Source organism: Ambystoma mexicanum, chromosome 2q (genome assembly GCF_040938575.1).
Source record: "Ambystoma mexicanum isolate Mex_15411 chromosome 2q, UKY_AmexF1_1, whole genome shotgun sequence".
Classification (NCBI taxonomy): Eukaryota; Metazoa; Chordata; class Amphibia; order Caudata; family Ambystomatidae; genus Ambystoma; species Ambystoma mexicanum.
In genome coordinates, this window is record NC_090924.1 from 843,606,471 (window position 1) to 843,623,808 (window position 17,338).

The 17,338-nt window shown below is 46.4% G+C and overlaps 1 protein-coding gene across 11 annotated transcripts in view; it reads left to right on the top strand.

Moving 5' to 3' along the window:
• The window catches only part of ARHGAP12 (Rho GTPase activating protein 12), a 697,283-nt gene that overhangs the window by 521,957 nt on the left and 157,988 nt on the right, over positions 1–17,338 (top strand). For all 11 annotated transcript variants that reach the window (XM_069648062.1, XM_069648064.1, XM_069648067.1 and 8 more), the window contains one exon: positions 16,053–16,155. In XM_069648062.1, coding sequence (XP_069504163.1) covers positions 16,053–16,155 — 103 coding nt within the window. The remainder of the gene's footprint in view (positions 1–16,052; positions 16,156–17,338) is intronic.

A 17,338-nucleotide genomic window follows, 5' to 3' on the forward strand; every position in this document is an offset into this window, starting at 1 on the left:
GATGGGCTGGACTATCCGGGAGAATTCAGGAATGAATCTGCGGTAAAAGTTTGCGAAACCTAACATACTTTGAACTCCTTTTACCGAGGTTGGTGATGGCCACTTGATGATTGCATCGACCTTCTTCGAATCCATATGAACCCCCTTAGGTGACAATATGAATCCCAGGAACTCAAATTCAGTCACGTTGAAAACGCATTTTTCAAGCTTGGCAAAGAGGTTATGTTGCCGCAGTCTCTCGAGAACCTTTTTAACGTGTCTCTGATGTTCCTCTTCAGATGATGAATAGACAAGGATGTCATCAATGTAGACAACAACACACACGTCTATGAGTTCTCTAAGGACATCGTTCATAAAATACTGGAAAGCGGCAGGAGCGTTACAAAGTCCAAAGGGCATCACTTGATATTCGAATAACCCATACTTGGTGCGGAAGGCCGTCTTCCATTCATCGCCTTCTTTTACTCGTACCAAGTGGTAGGCTCCTCTGAGATCTAACTTTGTATATATACATGCTTCTTTGACTTGGTCCAGGAGTTCAGGGATCAAAGGTAACGGGTATCTGTTTTTAACGGTGATTTGATTCAGGGCGTGATAATCTATACAAGTTCTAAGGTCTCCTTCCTTTTTCGGAACGAAGAACAAAGCCGAGGAAGCTGGAGACTTGGAAGGACGGATAAACCCGTTAGCTAGGTATTGGTCCAGATATTGTCTGAGGTGAAGATTCTCTGGCTCGGTGAGGGCATAAATCCTACTGCAAGGAGTTGTTCCGGGTATCAAGTCTATTGACAGTCGTAAGACCTATGAGGAGGCAGGGTGTTAGCTTGATCCTTTCGAAAGACATCTTGGAATTCCTGGTAGTCGGAAGGTAATGTAGGAACCTCAGAAGAAATTGCCGCCACTGAAACTTCAGGCCGAGGATAACAAGTGGTAAAACATTCTGGAAACTGCACCGTCTTTGCTCGCCAGTCGATCTGAGGATTGTGTTTCTCTAACCAAGGAATTCCCAGAATGATCTGGAACTGAGGGGCCTTGATCACATTGAACACAATTTTCTCCCAGTGTCCATCTTGGCTTACTAGCGTCACTTCTTGGGTGGCATGCGTTACTGGTCCAGAGGCTATCTCCGTGCCATCCACTGTAGTAATGACGTCCTTTACTGCCTTAGGGACAAGGGGTAGATTCATCCTTGATGCCATTTCACGGTCCACATAATTGCCGATTGCTCCGCTGTCGATGTAAGCTTCAATTGCATGCAAACGATCCGGACGTGCTGGACTAATGAGGACCATGGGCACCACGAAATGCGAGGTCACGGGACAGATCTTAACGCTCGGCAAGAGGACCTCTACACTTGCCGGGCTAGGTCGTTTCCCTGCTCAGAACTTGTGGCACTGGTGTTTGCGGCTCCTACAGCCTTCTTAGCTGGTTTCACTGGACAGTCTCGAAGAAAGTGCCCTGAGTTCCCGCAATAGAGGCATAATTGCAGCTGTCTTCTTCTTTCCCGCTCCTTTTGGCTTAAAGGACCTTTCATCCCCCCCTATTTGCATGGGTTCCACTATGAGTCTGTTGAATGAGGCTATATAGGTTAAGAGGTCTTGATTACCCTGTCGTAATGAAAGAAGTTCATTGTCCAAGGCCTGCCCCTGTGCATGTCTTGCAAACAGTTTCTCCATACTGGACTGGAAGGCCTGGAAATCATATAGAACCGGATCATCCTGGGTGACTAAAGGGATTGACCAATCTGCGGCGCTGCCACTGAGATAAGAAAGCACGAAAGCCACTTTGGTCTGATCTGTTGGGAATGCAGCTGGTCGACATAAGAAATGTAAGCGGCACTGGTTGATGAACACTGCATATTCCTTTGGGTCACCAGAAAAACGTTCGGGCGGAGCCAAGGGCACATTACCAGGTAGATTGATTTGCACTGGATTTACAGATGGTGCAGAAGGATAACTTCCTCCTGGAGCGGGCAGAGGTGTCTGTCCTGCCTGCGTTTGTAGCAATTGCCTAGCGAGGTCCTCTGTTCGCTCTTTGGAAAGTATTAGTTCTCTTCTTAGAGAGCTTGTTTCCTGACGAGCTGCATGTACTTCTGCTCTTAATTCCCCGAGCAACTGGGCTAGTTGATCAGTGTCTGAGGTTTCCATTGCGCCTGGGTAGGAGTTTTGCGGTGGTCTTCGCGTTCTGTAACGCTCACCTGATTCCCACGGAGGCGCAGGTCGTGGCAGGAAGGTGTCTGTGACTCGAAAGGTGATGTGCAGGACTCGATGGGCTTCCGGGGTCGAACCTCTTCGCACTGTGTGACGAACTCGTAGGGTGAGGTTTCTGCAGGTGAAAGAATATAGGGGTTAATGGTCTGGGTTGTGTAAAGCCTCTCTTCCTCTCACTCCCCAGCTTCTCCGTAGAGCCCCCTGGTCAACGTGCTCACCTTAGATAGGTGAATGCTGGACTCTCCATCTGCGTCTGATGCAGGGCGCTGTTGCCAGTTCCTTCACTGGTGAAACATAGGCCTCTTGGACTCAGAGTACCGTTACCGTCGTTAACAGCACGAGCGGTGAGTTTCCAGACACCTTTTTAGTCTTTATAGTCTTTAGAGTCTTTAGGTGCAAGGCAGGACTTCGTATGATGCTTTTCCCCCTTTTGCTTGCAGGACTCTTGTGGAAGTTGAAATAAAGCGCCTGGAAATGCGTGAGTAAATGCAAGCGCTCTAGCTGTATTTTCCCCTGCAGCGTAGTTCGGGTTGAAGAGGCATCGGAGTATTTGCAGAAGTTCTATTGTGAAGAGCGCGATGAGCGTAAGTAAATACCTGACTAATGTCTCTTCTTTTGTCTTTCAGATGTTTGTTTGCAGCGCCGGAGTCCGCGGAATGCCCGTGAGTAATGCAATGCTTTTATCTCCGCAGGCGGCGATGCAGCGTGAAGAATTCCAGAGTTCACGGGTGCCGGTAAGTAATGACAATGCTTTTGTCTTCACAGGCGAAAATACAGCGTGCCGAAATGACCACAGCCGATGGATCAGGTGAGTAAGCACTGCGAGTTAAGACTGCCTTGCTAACCTGCTGTTTCTTGTCTCTGCAGGTGCTGCTGTCGACTGGATACAGGAATGGTGAGTATGATTCTTGCAGATTCAGGATCGAAAGAAGAAAGGCTGGAACAGGCTCGGTGAGCGTTCGCCTGCAGATGCAGAATAACGCAAAGCACGTTTCTTCTATCGGGTGTGGTTTAAATAGCCTTGGAGTGATGAGGCGTCTTCCTCCACGGCCCCGCCTAGGTAAGAAAAGAGTTCCAGTTCTAGAAGCTTTCCCCATGCTGAATCCAGGGAATGGAGCTGCCCCACCCAGGTAAGAAAGTAGGTCCTGTTCACAGAGGACTTCTAAGAGGCTGGTAAGTAAGCAGCATGGTCTGCTGCAGGTAAGTCCACCCAAACATCTGCACACATATTATGAGCCCGGCGCTTCCAGTGCCGGGACCGATGATTTTGATGAGCCTGGTGCCACCGGTGCCAGGACACGGTCCAAAAGGTCCCCGTGGGGACCGGCTGGTGCCTAGGATTAGGGTTAGGGGCCTGCTTCCAAGGACGTTGGGCTGGTCCTGGCTCCTTGGAATCAGTGATCATGACACCGCAACCCTGAACCACTCAAAGCCTTAACCGACCAGGGTCACACTAGATCACCTGAGAATAGCTATCACCCACCCAGTCCCACACCAGAAGATTAGGTTCAGACGTACCCACCGATCCATACTATACTCAATAGGATACAGTTGGACCAGCGCAACACCACCAAATCGAGTCAGCCACCAGGAACAAGCAACATCCGAACCCACAGCAACCTCCGAACCCACAGGTATACAACTCTAACGGAATCGTAAGTACCTGAACCTGGATACAGACCCCACTAACCAAACCCTCAATCTTCTGCTTACTTAAACCCACACAAAACCACACAACCATCTCTCTCCCAGCAATCCGCACGCACTTTACCACATCGCATCAACAACACATAAACTTCACCCACAGCACTCGAGGCCTTCATCCGATCCGATACTAGCACCAAAGCCCAGCACTCTGTGTATACCGAGCTGAAGCTGCCAACAGCACACCACATCTCCCACTCTCCTTCTCCCCTCCTCCCGACTAACCCTACCCCACCCTTCCTGTTTACAGATCCGCCAGAGCGCCTGGGGGCCAATTCTGTTGGTGATGGCGCGCTATACAAGTACCGATTTTGGTTTATATGCAACACGCATTCTGATTGCCTCTTCCGGGCCATCCCGCGGCTGAGAGTCTGCCTTTGCCCCTGCTCCGCGCCTCCACACAGCTGGAGGCTTCCCTCGTTCCTCGCTGGGGACGCAGGTACGCGGTTTTATTTTTTTTTTATTCCCATCCCACTTCCGCCCTCCCAATCCCACTTATCTTCTTTTTGATCCTTTTTCGGGAGCGGACGCGCAGGGAACACTTTTGTTCCCAGCGCGTCCGCTCCCGATGGCCGCCATGGAAAGGGAAAACTGACTAATTTTCCCTTTCCCGGCCGCCATTTTCTTGGTAGTTTCTTTTTTTTTTTTTCTGTCCCGAAACGCTGCAGCGTTTCGGGACAGAAAAAAATGCTTTTAGTGCCCCAGTCACGCACATGATGCGGGCTGGGGTACTAATAGCAAAATGCCCCTGCTGTTCGGGTCATATTGCTTAAATAACGCACTTTTTACTCTGACACTATGACAAATCTATACACTGGTATGTGTTACCACACCTAGACTTTAGATTCCTTTAAAATGCATTAACTGCCAGTTGTATTAAAGCATACAAATCATTCAGTATTTTGTATTTGTATTGTATTGAATTTATATAGCCCTTTAATCCAAAGTGCTTTACGTGAGAACAAGCAAAAATACAACAAGCATAAGATGACAATTGAATCACAACTCAAACAGTATAAGGAACAATTTACAATATTGCTGAGGTGAGGAATGTGCGAGGGAATGGCAGGTATTAGTGGAGGTAAGAGCGGAAGTAAGATGGAAGGCAAGACTAGATGAGGGCAGGGGGTATAGAAGGAGGAGGTGGAGAGGGGAAGGAAGAGCAGGAGTAAGAGGTGAGGCATGAGGGGGTGGGAGAAGGAGAGGAAGCGAAGGGTGTTGGGGAGGGGAGTGAAAAATAAGATTTTAGAGAAGAGCAAAAGGAAGGGTAGGCGGGAGAAGAGCGAAGGGGGAGGCGGTTCCAGTGTAAGGGAGCGAGGAGTTGGAAAGAGCGGAAGCGAGATTGTGCGCAGGGTGGTGGTAGAGGAGGAGAGTAGGAAAAGATTAGCAGAGCGTAGCGAACGAGAAGGGGTATAGAAAGTAAGAAGGGAGGAGAGGTAGGTGGGGGCAAGACCATAGAGGGATTTGAAAACAAGAACGAGGAACTTGAATTTAAGCTGGGAGTGAAGAGAGCGAACCTAGAGAGGTGAGAGAAGAGGAGATGGAATCAAGGGGTGAGAGAAGGCAGAGTGAGCGGATGGCAGAGTGGTAGGTAGTTTTGAGTGGGAAGAGATGAAGGGAGTCCAAAGAGAAGGGAGGAACAGTAGAAGAGTCTGGAGAAGATGGAGGAGATTAAGAGTTTAGTAGCGTGAAAGGTAAGGAGGGGTCGAATTTTACGAATGGTGTAGAGGTGAAAGTGACAAGACTTGGCAGTAAGAGATATGTGGTGAGATGGAGAGAGGTGAGGGTCAATATGAAGACCAAGGTTCCGGGCATGGGGCGAGAAGGAGAGCTGGGAGGGGGGGAAAGAGAATGGGAGGGGGAGGGTAGGGAGGAGGAAGAGTGTTGGTAGGGAAACAAAACGAGTTCAGTTTTTTCAGCATTAAGAGTAAGGAAGTGAGAGGACATCCAGAATTTGATAGCAGAAAGGCAAGAAGAGAGTTTATCGTGGATGTCGGGAGAGAAGGAGGAGAGGAAAATCTGGGTATCAGCATAGAAATGGTGCGAGATACCAAAAGAGGAGATGATAGGAGAAAGGAAGGAAGTATAGAGTGAGAAAAGAAAGGGGCCAAGGACAGAACCTTGGGGAACTGCGTGGTTGAGAGGATATGTGGGAGAGGTGTAGCCACCCCAGGAGACAGAAATGGTGCGGTTAGAGAGTTAAGAGGAGAGCCAGTTGAGAACAGTGTCCTTGAAGCCAAATGAGGAGAGGGAATTGAGGAGAAGAGGATGGTCAACAGTATCAAAAGCAGCGGAAAGGTCAAGGAGAATAAGAATGGAGGAGTGTTTAGAGTAGCGTGCAGGGAGGAGAGAGTTAAGAACAGAGGTGAGGGCAGTTTCAGTGGCGTGCAGAGGGCGGAAGCCGAATTGGGTAGAGGAAAGGATTTAGTGGTTAGAGATGAAGGAAGAGAGTTGAGAATAGACAATGCATTTGAGAAGTTTGGAGCGGAAGGGTAGGAGAGAGATGGGGCGAAAATTGAAAGCAAGATGGGGATTAGCAGAATGTTTTTTAAGAATAGGGATGATAGTCGCATGTTTAAAAGGAGTCGGAAAACTGGAAGTTGAGAGGCAGATGTTGAAGGAGGTGAGATAGGGTATAAGGAGGGGGTAGATTTTAGAGATGATGGGGGTAGGAATGGGGTCAGCAGGAGAAGCAGTAGGGTGAGTGTTGGTAAGATAAGTAAGATATATATCAGCATAGAAATGGGGAAGAAAGGCAGGTTAACATTCAACCATGGCAGAATGCTTTATTTGGAGAGAGAGAGAGAGAGATGCACAAATCTGAGTCAGGATCCCCCCACCTGGGCAACCTGTAATAAGAGTTAACAAGCCCAGTCCATAAATGCTCAAAAAGCCAGGCTTCGTGATTAAAACAGTCAACCACCCCAATGTACCTGAAGTGGGAGAGTTTCTTCGAGGGTTTTTCGACGGTATCCTTCTAGGATGGACCCCTTTGAAGAAGGAGCCACTGTGCATTTGAGATCCTCGAGGAAAAGTAGAACACTCGCTGCTCTTCGCCGATTGATCGTTTCCTCGATGGTGGAAGTCCTGGGAAGATGAGGCATGCGATAGACCTCGATGCAAAGTGTTTGGTGCGGCAAGTACGACTCGGTGGACTCGAAAGACTTTCTGCAGTGATGGATGCAGCCCGGCAGCAGGCATTGGATGTCTGGTGTAACGGTCAGATGGCTTGTCAGTGCTGCAGTTCGTACCTCAGGATAGCTTTGGGCGATCGGGGCTCGACCACGTGTTGGACCTCGGACCTTCACTCCTTCAGGGTGTCTTTGTCAGCTTCTGGTGGCGGGAAACCCACTGGCTGACTTTCCTCAGCGGCTGATAACCTTCCCTTCCCTTTCTCCAGCGAGATAAAGTGGTTGGCGGTGATGGCAAGGGAGCCCTCTGTCAAATGTTCTCAGCTCCGGGTGTCAAGCAGCACGGTGTCAAGGTGTCCCCGCGTCTGAGCGACACGGTTCGGCCTGGCTTCCAGCGATCACGGAAATCTGACGGCAATGGACTTTGACTCTTGATGTCCAGGCGCTCTCGTCAGGATTCTCGGCGGGCCCCGTCACTCGCAGAACTGGCTTCCACGGTGCTTCGATGAAGAGCAGCAGTTTTTGGACGATGGTCCTTCGTAGCTCGGGGAGAGGTTTCCTAGCCAGGTCCTCTCTTGTATCAGTCCTAGACATACTCGACAGCTCTTGGATTACATCGAAGGAAAGGCTTTAGCATTCTTCTCCTCCAGCTTGGCATTGAAAAGCAGTTTTTAACTTAAGCTTCTGAACAAATTGGTAAGTGAGAGGTCCCCAGATATACATATCTGTCCCTCATTCACTCTGGTTTAGCCAGGCTCAGTCAGCCAATCACACAGAAGGGCATTCATGCAGGCAGCCAGTCGGGCTCACAGGCATTCAGGCCATTCACTTCCACCCAGACACCCATAGCAAGAAATGTGGATTGGAGCAAGCACCCATCCTTTCAGCACACTACACTGCATTCATATCAGTTTCAGTCAGGACTGTCAAATTGTGTCACACACACAGAAACCAGACACCCATAACATGGAATGTATATTGGTCACACACTCCATTCACACAGGTCCCAACCCAAGGGTGTACCCACAACATACTGTCATTGGGAAGGCTCCAGCCATTCTGCCCTGAACTTCCCCACAATACCATATATGGTTCTTCCACCCAACAGCCAGTCGGGGGAAGGGACAGAATCAGGGCTTCCCATGACTTTGGGAAAACAAGTTAACTGGCAATAGAAACCAAGAGGCTCCAGGGGTCTATCTTGCCTTCTATCAGGAATCCACTGATGCCTATGGCAGGGTAGGGTCTGGGTATCCCAAAATAAAGGATACTCTGAGCTCCTGTCACATCATCATGAAGCTGCCCTGCTCTATAGGCAACACACAGGTGCCCAAAAACATAAACTAGTGATACCGGTTTGTACCTCCACCCATGGGTGCCATAAGGGTATCCCAAGGGTCTTTGTTCACCCCAACCAAAAGGAGGAAAGGCTGCACTGCCAGGGCTCCCAACTGGACTCCTGTGCAGAAAGTATAACAGAGCACACATAAGGGAGTACAGCACAAGGACAGGGAGTCCCTGTCCCTCCAATGCATTTCCAGCATCACACACGTCCACTGCCACCAGCCATAACAAGGAGATTGCCTGTGACATAAAAGTCACAGGAGCAGAGAGAAGGGGGATACTAAGTATCCCATTGGCACTCCACATAAGGTGGTGTGTGCAGTTACTCTAGGATAAAGAAAGTAATCTCAAAGGAGGACCCAAAGGGTCCCCAGCAACACTGCCCATAAGTAGCTGTGTGCTGCAATAGTGAAACACATATGCCTTAAAAAGAGATATGGAGGCAAGGAGACTCCATAGGACAGTAAAACACAAAGAACAGAGTTCCAAAAGACAGATCCCACAAGAATGAATGAGTGGAAAAAGGCTCTACTCATTCAGGATTAAAGAAAAACATCCAGAAGTCCAGCAAAAAGTGTTGGGACGGGGGGGGGGGGGGTCTCACAGGAGAGGGGGTGAAGCATAAAAATAAACAGTCGTGCTATAGTAAGTTCAAAGATCAACAGGGTACCACTACCCTTTGCAACCTAATCCTGGGGTTTTCTGAAAATATGATGGTCTCTACGACGTAGGATGTGTTTACAGGCTCATCTGAGCCAGTACATAGTGCAGCTATCTAGGCAACAGCTCTTTTACCGTGCCCACTGTCCCCACCCCACAGACAGTGCATGATTTTGAAGGTGCCAAATATAGATGGGGGCTTTTTGTGCTCGCGAGTTGAAGCCCATTTATGATATATAAAGCGTTGGATACCATTGAATGTTCAACAGTGTTTTGCTTGGCTGGTCACAGGGGGCCAGCGTGGGCCTTTGGTATTTATTTTCTGTAGAATAAGACGTTCAGTTGTGAATTTCTTTAGATGTCTCATTACAAGGCCTTTACATTTTCTGCTGGACATTGGAGGCATACACAATGTCTGTGGGAGGAAATTGTAGGCACCAGTTGATGGTATACTTCTTGGGAAGCAGGGATGGCTTCTTATTTGATTTCTTAAACTAGGCATTTCACAGGTAATTTTTGATCTTGCATTTAATGAGCCTGCAGGTTATGGCGGCGTAACAAGATATGTGGCTGTCAGAGCTGTAGCTCTTGATGAGAAGCAATGACCTTCTGGGAGTCTCGAGGAAGGCTGATCTTCTCCTTGGGAATCAAGAGACCACTCCCTACTGTGAGTTTGACAGGGAGGCGACTGACAACCAAGTAGAAGCGACTTAGGCACTTAATATAGGGACTCTGGCACCTCAAGGTGGAGCTGCAGTGGTAGCCAGAATAGCCAATTAATAACTGTAACACGTATATAGCATTACTGTTCCTCCCCCCTGACCTATAGGGTTTACCTTTATCTCCTGTCTTGGAGCTCAAACCACCAGGGCACCTTGGTTGCTCTTAAATTTGATTCCAGCATAGTGGTTTTAGGGGCAAAGGGTTGAAGGTATGGCTAGACAAAACATAAATACCAGGCACGGATCCACATGAATAGTGCTCCGTGATAAAGAAAGGGGCTAAATTCCTAGTAATCCCGAAGTGCAGCTTCCATCTTGATCTCTATTGCAAGACGCAGTGTTTCGCGGCTGACTTGCTTTTATTGTGTCGGTTTGGCGACAACAGCTGCATACCGGGACTTCAGCAGCAATCTTGGTGTTGAGCATTATGACCCAACCCAGTGGCCATCTTGATGTAGTTTGTGGCTTGCTTGAGCACAATGCTGAATGGGGCAACCTAGCAAGTGCAGCAGCATAGTGGCGAGTCCATCGGGGCTACCACAAGCGGCCTGGAAGGAGCAGGGCTTGTCTGGTAAGGACAGGAGTCCTAACAGTGGAATTGGTTCCTACTTGAATGGGCCAGTGTACATTGGAAATTTTGGAGAAAGGAGGGAACCGGTATAACTGGCACATACTTGGTGTGCAGTAATATTTTCGAAAGCCATAATGTCAAATATTAATTCGAAAATAATAAAGTCGAAATACAAAAATGTGGCTTTTTTTCGAATAATTATACATGCTTTGGTAAGTACTTATATGTATTTTATTAAGCATGTTTGAATTTTTTAAGCATTAACTTTGTAACATACGTTCACTAATATTAATTATATATTAACATTACAATAGGAATATTGCTAAAGTAGTTTATATATTAACTATACAGTTTAAATAAATATTTATTGTAAATATAACAATGATCATAAATACTAAATAGTGTTGAGATCCCAACCGCTGACTGCATTCCTGTCCCTAACATTTAACTATTCAGACTATTGCCCGATACATAGCACGTGCTACTGTAAGCACACCACTATGCCATGCACATGCTGATCACTCTCACAGTGAGCATGATTAATAACTGTATGGGTAGCCCGGCTGCCTATATCTAGCCACTGTGTTGCCCACTCTTAGCCACTGTGTTGCCTATACCTAGCCACTGTGTTGCCCACTCTTAGCCATTGTGTTGCCTATACCTAGCCACTGTGTTGCCTATACCTAGCCACTGTGTTGCCCACTCTTAGCCATTGTGTTGCCCACTCTTAGCCATTGTGTTGCCCACTCTTAGCCATTGTGTTGCCCACTCTTAGCCATTGTGTTGCCCACTCTTAGCCATTGTGTTGCCTAAACCTAGCCATTGTGTTGCCCACTCTTAGCCATTGTGTTGCCTAAACCTAGCCATTGTGTTGCCCACTCTTAGCCATTTGTGTTGCCTATACCTAGCCACTGTGTTGCATACACCTAGCCAATGTTGATTGATAGCTGATCGCTGCCCTACACTCACCCATCATGCCCAACATCACACCCCCACCGTCAGCACTCATCCCCCCCACACCCTTCCTTCCATCCTTCTTCACTAAACCCACAGATCACAAACCTAGCACACCCTCGACGCGCCCCAGAGCTACTAACTCTAGAAATCAAATACTAGGCCTCCGCTCCAGATCCTCACCGCAAACCCACCCGGACAAAACTGTAAACAAACCAACTACAGAACACCACAAACTGGCCACTACGAAGAAGGCAGCCAAAGGACAGAATACCACCCCACCTCCACTGCCACGCCCACACTTACAATGTGCATTAATTAATGCCAGATCCCTCCCTGCCCACGCTACTGAAATTCATGACCTTCTAACCAACCTTGACATTCTCGCCATCACCGAAACCTGGCTACACAATACCGCCGGCCCGGCCATCTCCCTAGCCATCCCATCAGGATACTCCATCCTTAGACAGGACAGAAAAGATCACCTAGAAATAAGACAACTTTCCTCCAAATTAGGGGAGAACGTAGATTCGCTATCTGCCAAGATCGCACTTTCTCCCAATACCACCATCACCCTCAATCTAGTATACCGCCCACCAGACCCAATACTGGACTTTCAGGACAACCTCTCACATCTACTAGGGGAAAACCTTAAAACTACAACCAAAACTATCCTCTTAGGAGACCTTAACCTGGGACTCCACGACCAGAAAGTTAGACCCTCCACTACACTAGCACAAGTTCTCCAGGAACTGGGCTTTCAACATTAAGTACTCCATCCTACCCACAACAAAGGACGTACTCTTGACTGGATAGCTGACCACAACTGTGGCCTCGACATCAGCTCCATCACACCTACCCCATGGTCCGACTACTTTCTCATTCACTTCCTCATCCCTATTCCTAACAACTCGGGGGGGAAAAAAACTCAAGCCAGCACCTCCAGCCCTGGCCAGAAGCGCCAAGAACATCACTAAAGAAAATATCCTACCTTATCTAGACACCCTCACTTCTAACCTCCCTGCCATATCAGACCCAGCTGCGCTGGCGGATATCTACAAATCCACCATTAGCACTGCCATAGATATCATCGCCCCTCTACAAAAGAAAAAATCAAAAAATACCAAACACTCAAATACTTGGTTCTCAGCAGAACTAAAAGATTTACGAACCAAAAAACGCAAAGCCCTAAACCTATGGCAAAGCGCGCCCAACGCATCCTCACTATCCTCCTACATATCACTGGCCACCCAATACAAAAAAAGTATCATAGCAGCCAAATCCGCGTCCTACAATGAAAGAATCTCCAACGCCTCCTCTGAATCCAAAGAGCTTTTCGCCATCTTCAAGGAACTATCCACACCGGCTACTAAGTCTCGAGATTGTTAAGGACCAAGCTTGGTGCAACACCATACAGTCCGCCCTCATAAACAAAATTGAACTCCTCCAAGCAAAAATCATAGACCACCACAAAATTCTCACTCAGCACAACCTATCAGCATCCCATACGGAAACTGTGACTGAGAACACAAAGACTAAACTCTTTACTCCTTTCAAATTTAGAGAAGTTAAAGAAAAAGAGGTAGTCGACATAGTCAACAGAATCAAACCTTCTAATTGTAAAGGCGCCGCCTGCCCCGCTAAACTAGTTAAAGACTGCGTAGAAACACTAGCACCATTTCTTAAAACCTTAATCAATGCGTCCTTCAACTCAAACTCAGTCCCAACCAGCCTAAAAGAAGCCTGGGTGCGCCCTCTTCTCAAAAAACCCACTATAGATCCCGAAAACGCCAACAACTATAGACCCCTCACAACCGTTCCCTTCCTGCTCAAGATCCTCGACAAAGTTCCCTACACACAAATACAGGAATACATGGAAGAAAACCGCATCTTCGGAAAAAGGCAATCGGGATTCCGCCCATGGCATGGGACCGAATCAGCCCTATCCAACTAAATGACATCATGGACAAAGGCAAACCTGCACTCTTGCTCCTGCTAGACCCATCTGCCGCCTTTGACCTGGTCAATCACGATATTTTAGGCACACAACTCAAAAATGAAGCCCACTTTTCGCCAGAAGCCATCTCTTGGGTCAAATCATTCCTCGAGGGCCGACTTATGAAAGTCTTTTCAGACTCTGCAAGCGCTACCCCCACCACCATCCACTGTGGCGTCCCACAAGGGTCCTGCACTGCACCCACCCTATACAACCTCTTCACCCTCCCACTGTTCAATGACCTGGACCCTGTCACATAGCGTACACCAATTATGCTGACGACACGCAAGTCCTGCTCCCTCTCACAGGGGTCTATGAACAAGACGCAGCAGCATTAACCAAGATCTATACAGCCATCCAAACCTGGATGGCAGCCAACGGCCTCTGCCTAAACGGGGACAAAACAGAGATCCTACTAGTTGGCACCAAAGAAACACTAAACAAACTCCCACCGCAGTACACATCCTTTAACATAGATAACTCCACCATCACAGTCTCCACTGCAGTAAAAACGCTAGGAGTATACCTTGACTCCACTCTCTCCATGACACGGCAAGTCAATGCCATAGCCTCCTCTGCCGCACTCACCGCGAAGATAATCAACGCCGTTAAACCCTTCCTATCCACCAAAAACTGCTTGGCCGTAGCTAGAGCCACAGTAGGTAACAAATTGGACTATTGCAATGCTCTCTTCCTGGGGACGTCTGCACAAAACCTAAAAAAAATGCAAGTCACACAAAACAATGCTCTAAGCATCCCTAAAAGGGAGCACATCTCCCAAGCCAGGAAAGAAGCCCACTGGCTACCAATAAAAGAACGAATACTATTCAAATCCATGGCCATCACCCACAGATGCCTTTCAGCCAAGGCTCCGCCGTATCTTTCTGAAAGAATCACCCTTAACACATCCACTAGACCCACAAGGTCACACATGACCAACCAGACCTACGTACCCACATTCAAAAGAAGCAAAGCCGGGGGCTCTAGCTTCCAACACCTAGCACCCAAAAACTGGAACGCACTCCCCACAGCGCTTAGGAACGAAAACTCTTACCATGTCTTCCGCAGACTACTCAAAACCACGCTGTTTAACTAACTCCACCCCACCTTCCTAACTGTTTTTTCACAACTGTATGTAAATAAGCACAACTGTATAGAAACATGCATATATGTTCAGCATTGTATCTATATCTATACCATGTTTGCCTGTAACAAGTAAGAATGCTTTCAGCGCCACGATGCCCCTGGGCAGATGTGCACTATACAAATCCAAATAAATATATACAAATCCAAATAAATAAAATAAATAGGTAGCAGTCTTATTTAACTTTGAACAATCAGTTTACGTTTTGTCCACTAGATGGCGCATTGTATTACAAATGCGAATGTGCATTTTGTTGATATTTGTTATCGATTTGTACGTAAGGTAGCGTAAGTCTACGTAAGCGTGGGTGCCATTTTTAAAGTCCATTCTGGAAGCGTTTCCGTCGCGTTCGGGTCTCCGTGTCTTCGTTCTTGGTTCTTTAGGATTTGGATGTTTTTTGTATCGGATTTCATGGATGCAATGGATTTTTTTCTCTGGATTTCATGGATGTAATGGATTTTTTCTCAGATCTGTGGACTTTTTTTGTTGGATTGTGGTTTTTTTCTTGGGTTTTGTCAGAGTTTCACCTTTTTTTCTTCGCTGGATTTAACTGTTTTTCACTGCAGATTGGGACTTTGCTTGGATTTTTTTTTTATTTTTTTTTATTTTCCTGTGGATGGTTCTGTACTTTGGGATCTTTGGATTTGTTTGGTTGGTGTTTTGGGCTACTGGTGGAATTTGCCATGGCGGATCGTTGATTCTACAAAAACGTGCGTGTTTTTAACACTTAAAATTATATGCTATAGAATCCAGGTAGTTTATTTCATTTACAGATAAGCAAAAGGGTATGTGTTGCGGGCGAGGGGAGGGGGGTAACTGCAGGGTTTTTGGTGAGGGGGGGGTTGGGGAGGGAATCCCCCCATAAAAACGGTACTATTGATGACACTTTACATTGGTATGTTAGCATTGTTGGTCGACTTTTTTTTCGACATTTCTTTTTCGAATAATTGACTTTTTCTGTTATATGTATACGTTTTCGACTTATTTGTTTTCGAAAAAATTTTTTGACACTTTTGTGTTTCGGCATTATTTTTTCAATACTATGACTATAAACCCACATACTTAGTTTTTATATGGCGCTGTCTTAGTGTTCCACATGGATGCAATCCCCTAAAAGGTATTTGAGTAACGTTGGGGCTTAAGCAACTGAAAATCTGCGTTCTTATCAGCAAGCTGGATACCAGATTACGATGCTATCTTTACACCCACTAGTTAAGGGGATTGGACCCTTGGTTATATATGGCTTTACGCATAAGAGACTGGATGGGAAAATACAGTAGGACAGGCAAATTTGTGTGCATTGATTGGTGTGTAGATTCTGAATTGGCTGCTGATTTAGCTGCACGAATTTACAGATAATACCTTCATTAAGAAGTAATGGACACGAGATGTTGATTTACTTCCTCCCGGTCTCTTTACCCTTCATCATTGGACCTCTTTGGATAGTAATCATATGATTTGTTGTACCGCCGACTGAAAAGTGTTTGCATTTGAAATAACCTTCATTTTGTGTGGCAATGTCCTTTTCTTCTCTGAAATGACTTATTGCAATTTAATTGAAGTTGTTTTGTCATAATCCAGACCAAATGTTTTGTTGGTTTTCTCCATTGCCTTAGACCGTGGAATCTGATGAAGGGATTGAAGATGAAGTTCCAGATTCTCCGGGTGTAGAAAAGCACGACAAAGAAAAGGACCATAGGGAATCAAAAAAATCACGATGTACGTTTAGTTCTTCATTCCAACATTAACTTTCACCCCAGCATTTGCATAACTTTTGGTTTTTAGCTTTCTTACAAGCAGTCTGTAATTTTCCAAGCACTGTGGACGAGTCAGAACGCTGAAATTGCACTCATGTTTTACTGGTTTGCAAGATTAAATGCAGATGATCACATACAACAGTTTGGATGTCATGAACTTTTATCATGCAAAAGAATTTAAACATTTGAAAATGTCTGTTTGCACAGTGTAACTCCAGAGAAAGTGTTGAATAACCTGACTGCACTATACACAGCAGGCATTTACTCAATGGTCTGCATGCTATTTTCTCCACGGATAAGTGGACAGGAATGAAAAATGCCTAATCTTTTATTTCCATGAATGCACATCCTATCATTCGGGAGGAAGGATAGCTCACGGGCAACGCGTTTGTCTTGGAAGCAAGACAACGCAGCACAACACAGGTTCAAATCCTGATCTCACGCTTAGAAACCACTGACTGGTATCAAGGGCTTTATAAAAGAAAAAAGTATATCTCAATTATAATATGGGGCTTTGACTAACAGACACACAACTGTAGGGATACCATGTTCATTTTGCATGTGAAATACGTTCTTGGAGCAGGTATTCCTTTTCACGTGGCAAAGCACATAGACAAACACAAGGGATTCTATGCCGGTTTTACAGGACCATTGTCTTTAGGGGAGCGGATATGTTACACTGACCTGCCAAGGAATATTCCTTATACAGATCTTCAACATTTCCTTTCAAACTCCTCAGACTAGAATTCCTGCCGTTAGGCACCGTTTATTAACTTGGTCACCTTGGATTTAAAAAACATTAGTGACCTCTGAGATGGCGGAATGCTATGCCACAAGTAAACTGATTTGCCAATTATTTTAAACCAGTTATGTTTGGATTTTCCAAATGACATGGATTTAGTTTTTGACCTTGTAAATACCAAATGATGATTGAGCCAGCTGCCTCTGCGGTCTTTTTGGCATAAATTGAACTACAAGTAGGCTGTCGTAAATGGAGATACAATCAATAGTATCTTTACTTGGAGGAGTCTTGTAGAGTTCAAATGGAATTCTTTGCTTATCAATATTTGAAACGGGAGTGGTGTCGCACACATCGTTGTTTAAAACTACTACTCACATGGGTGTACCATTTATGAGGGTTGGAA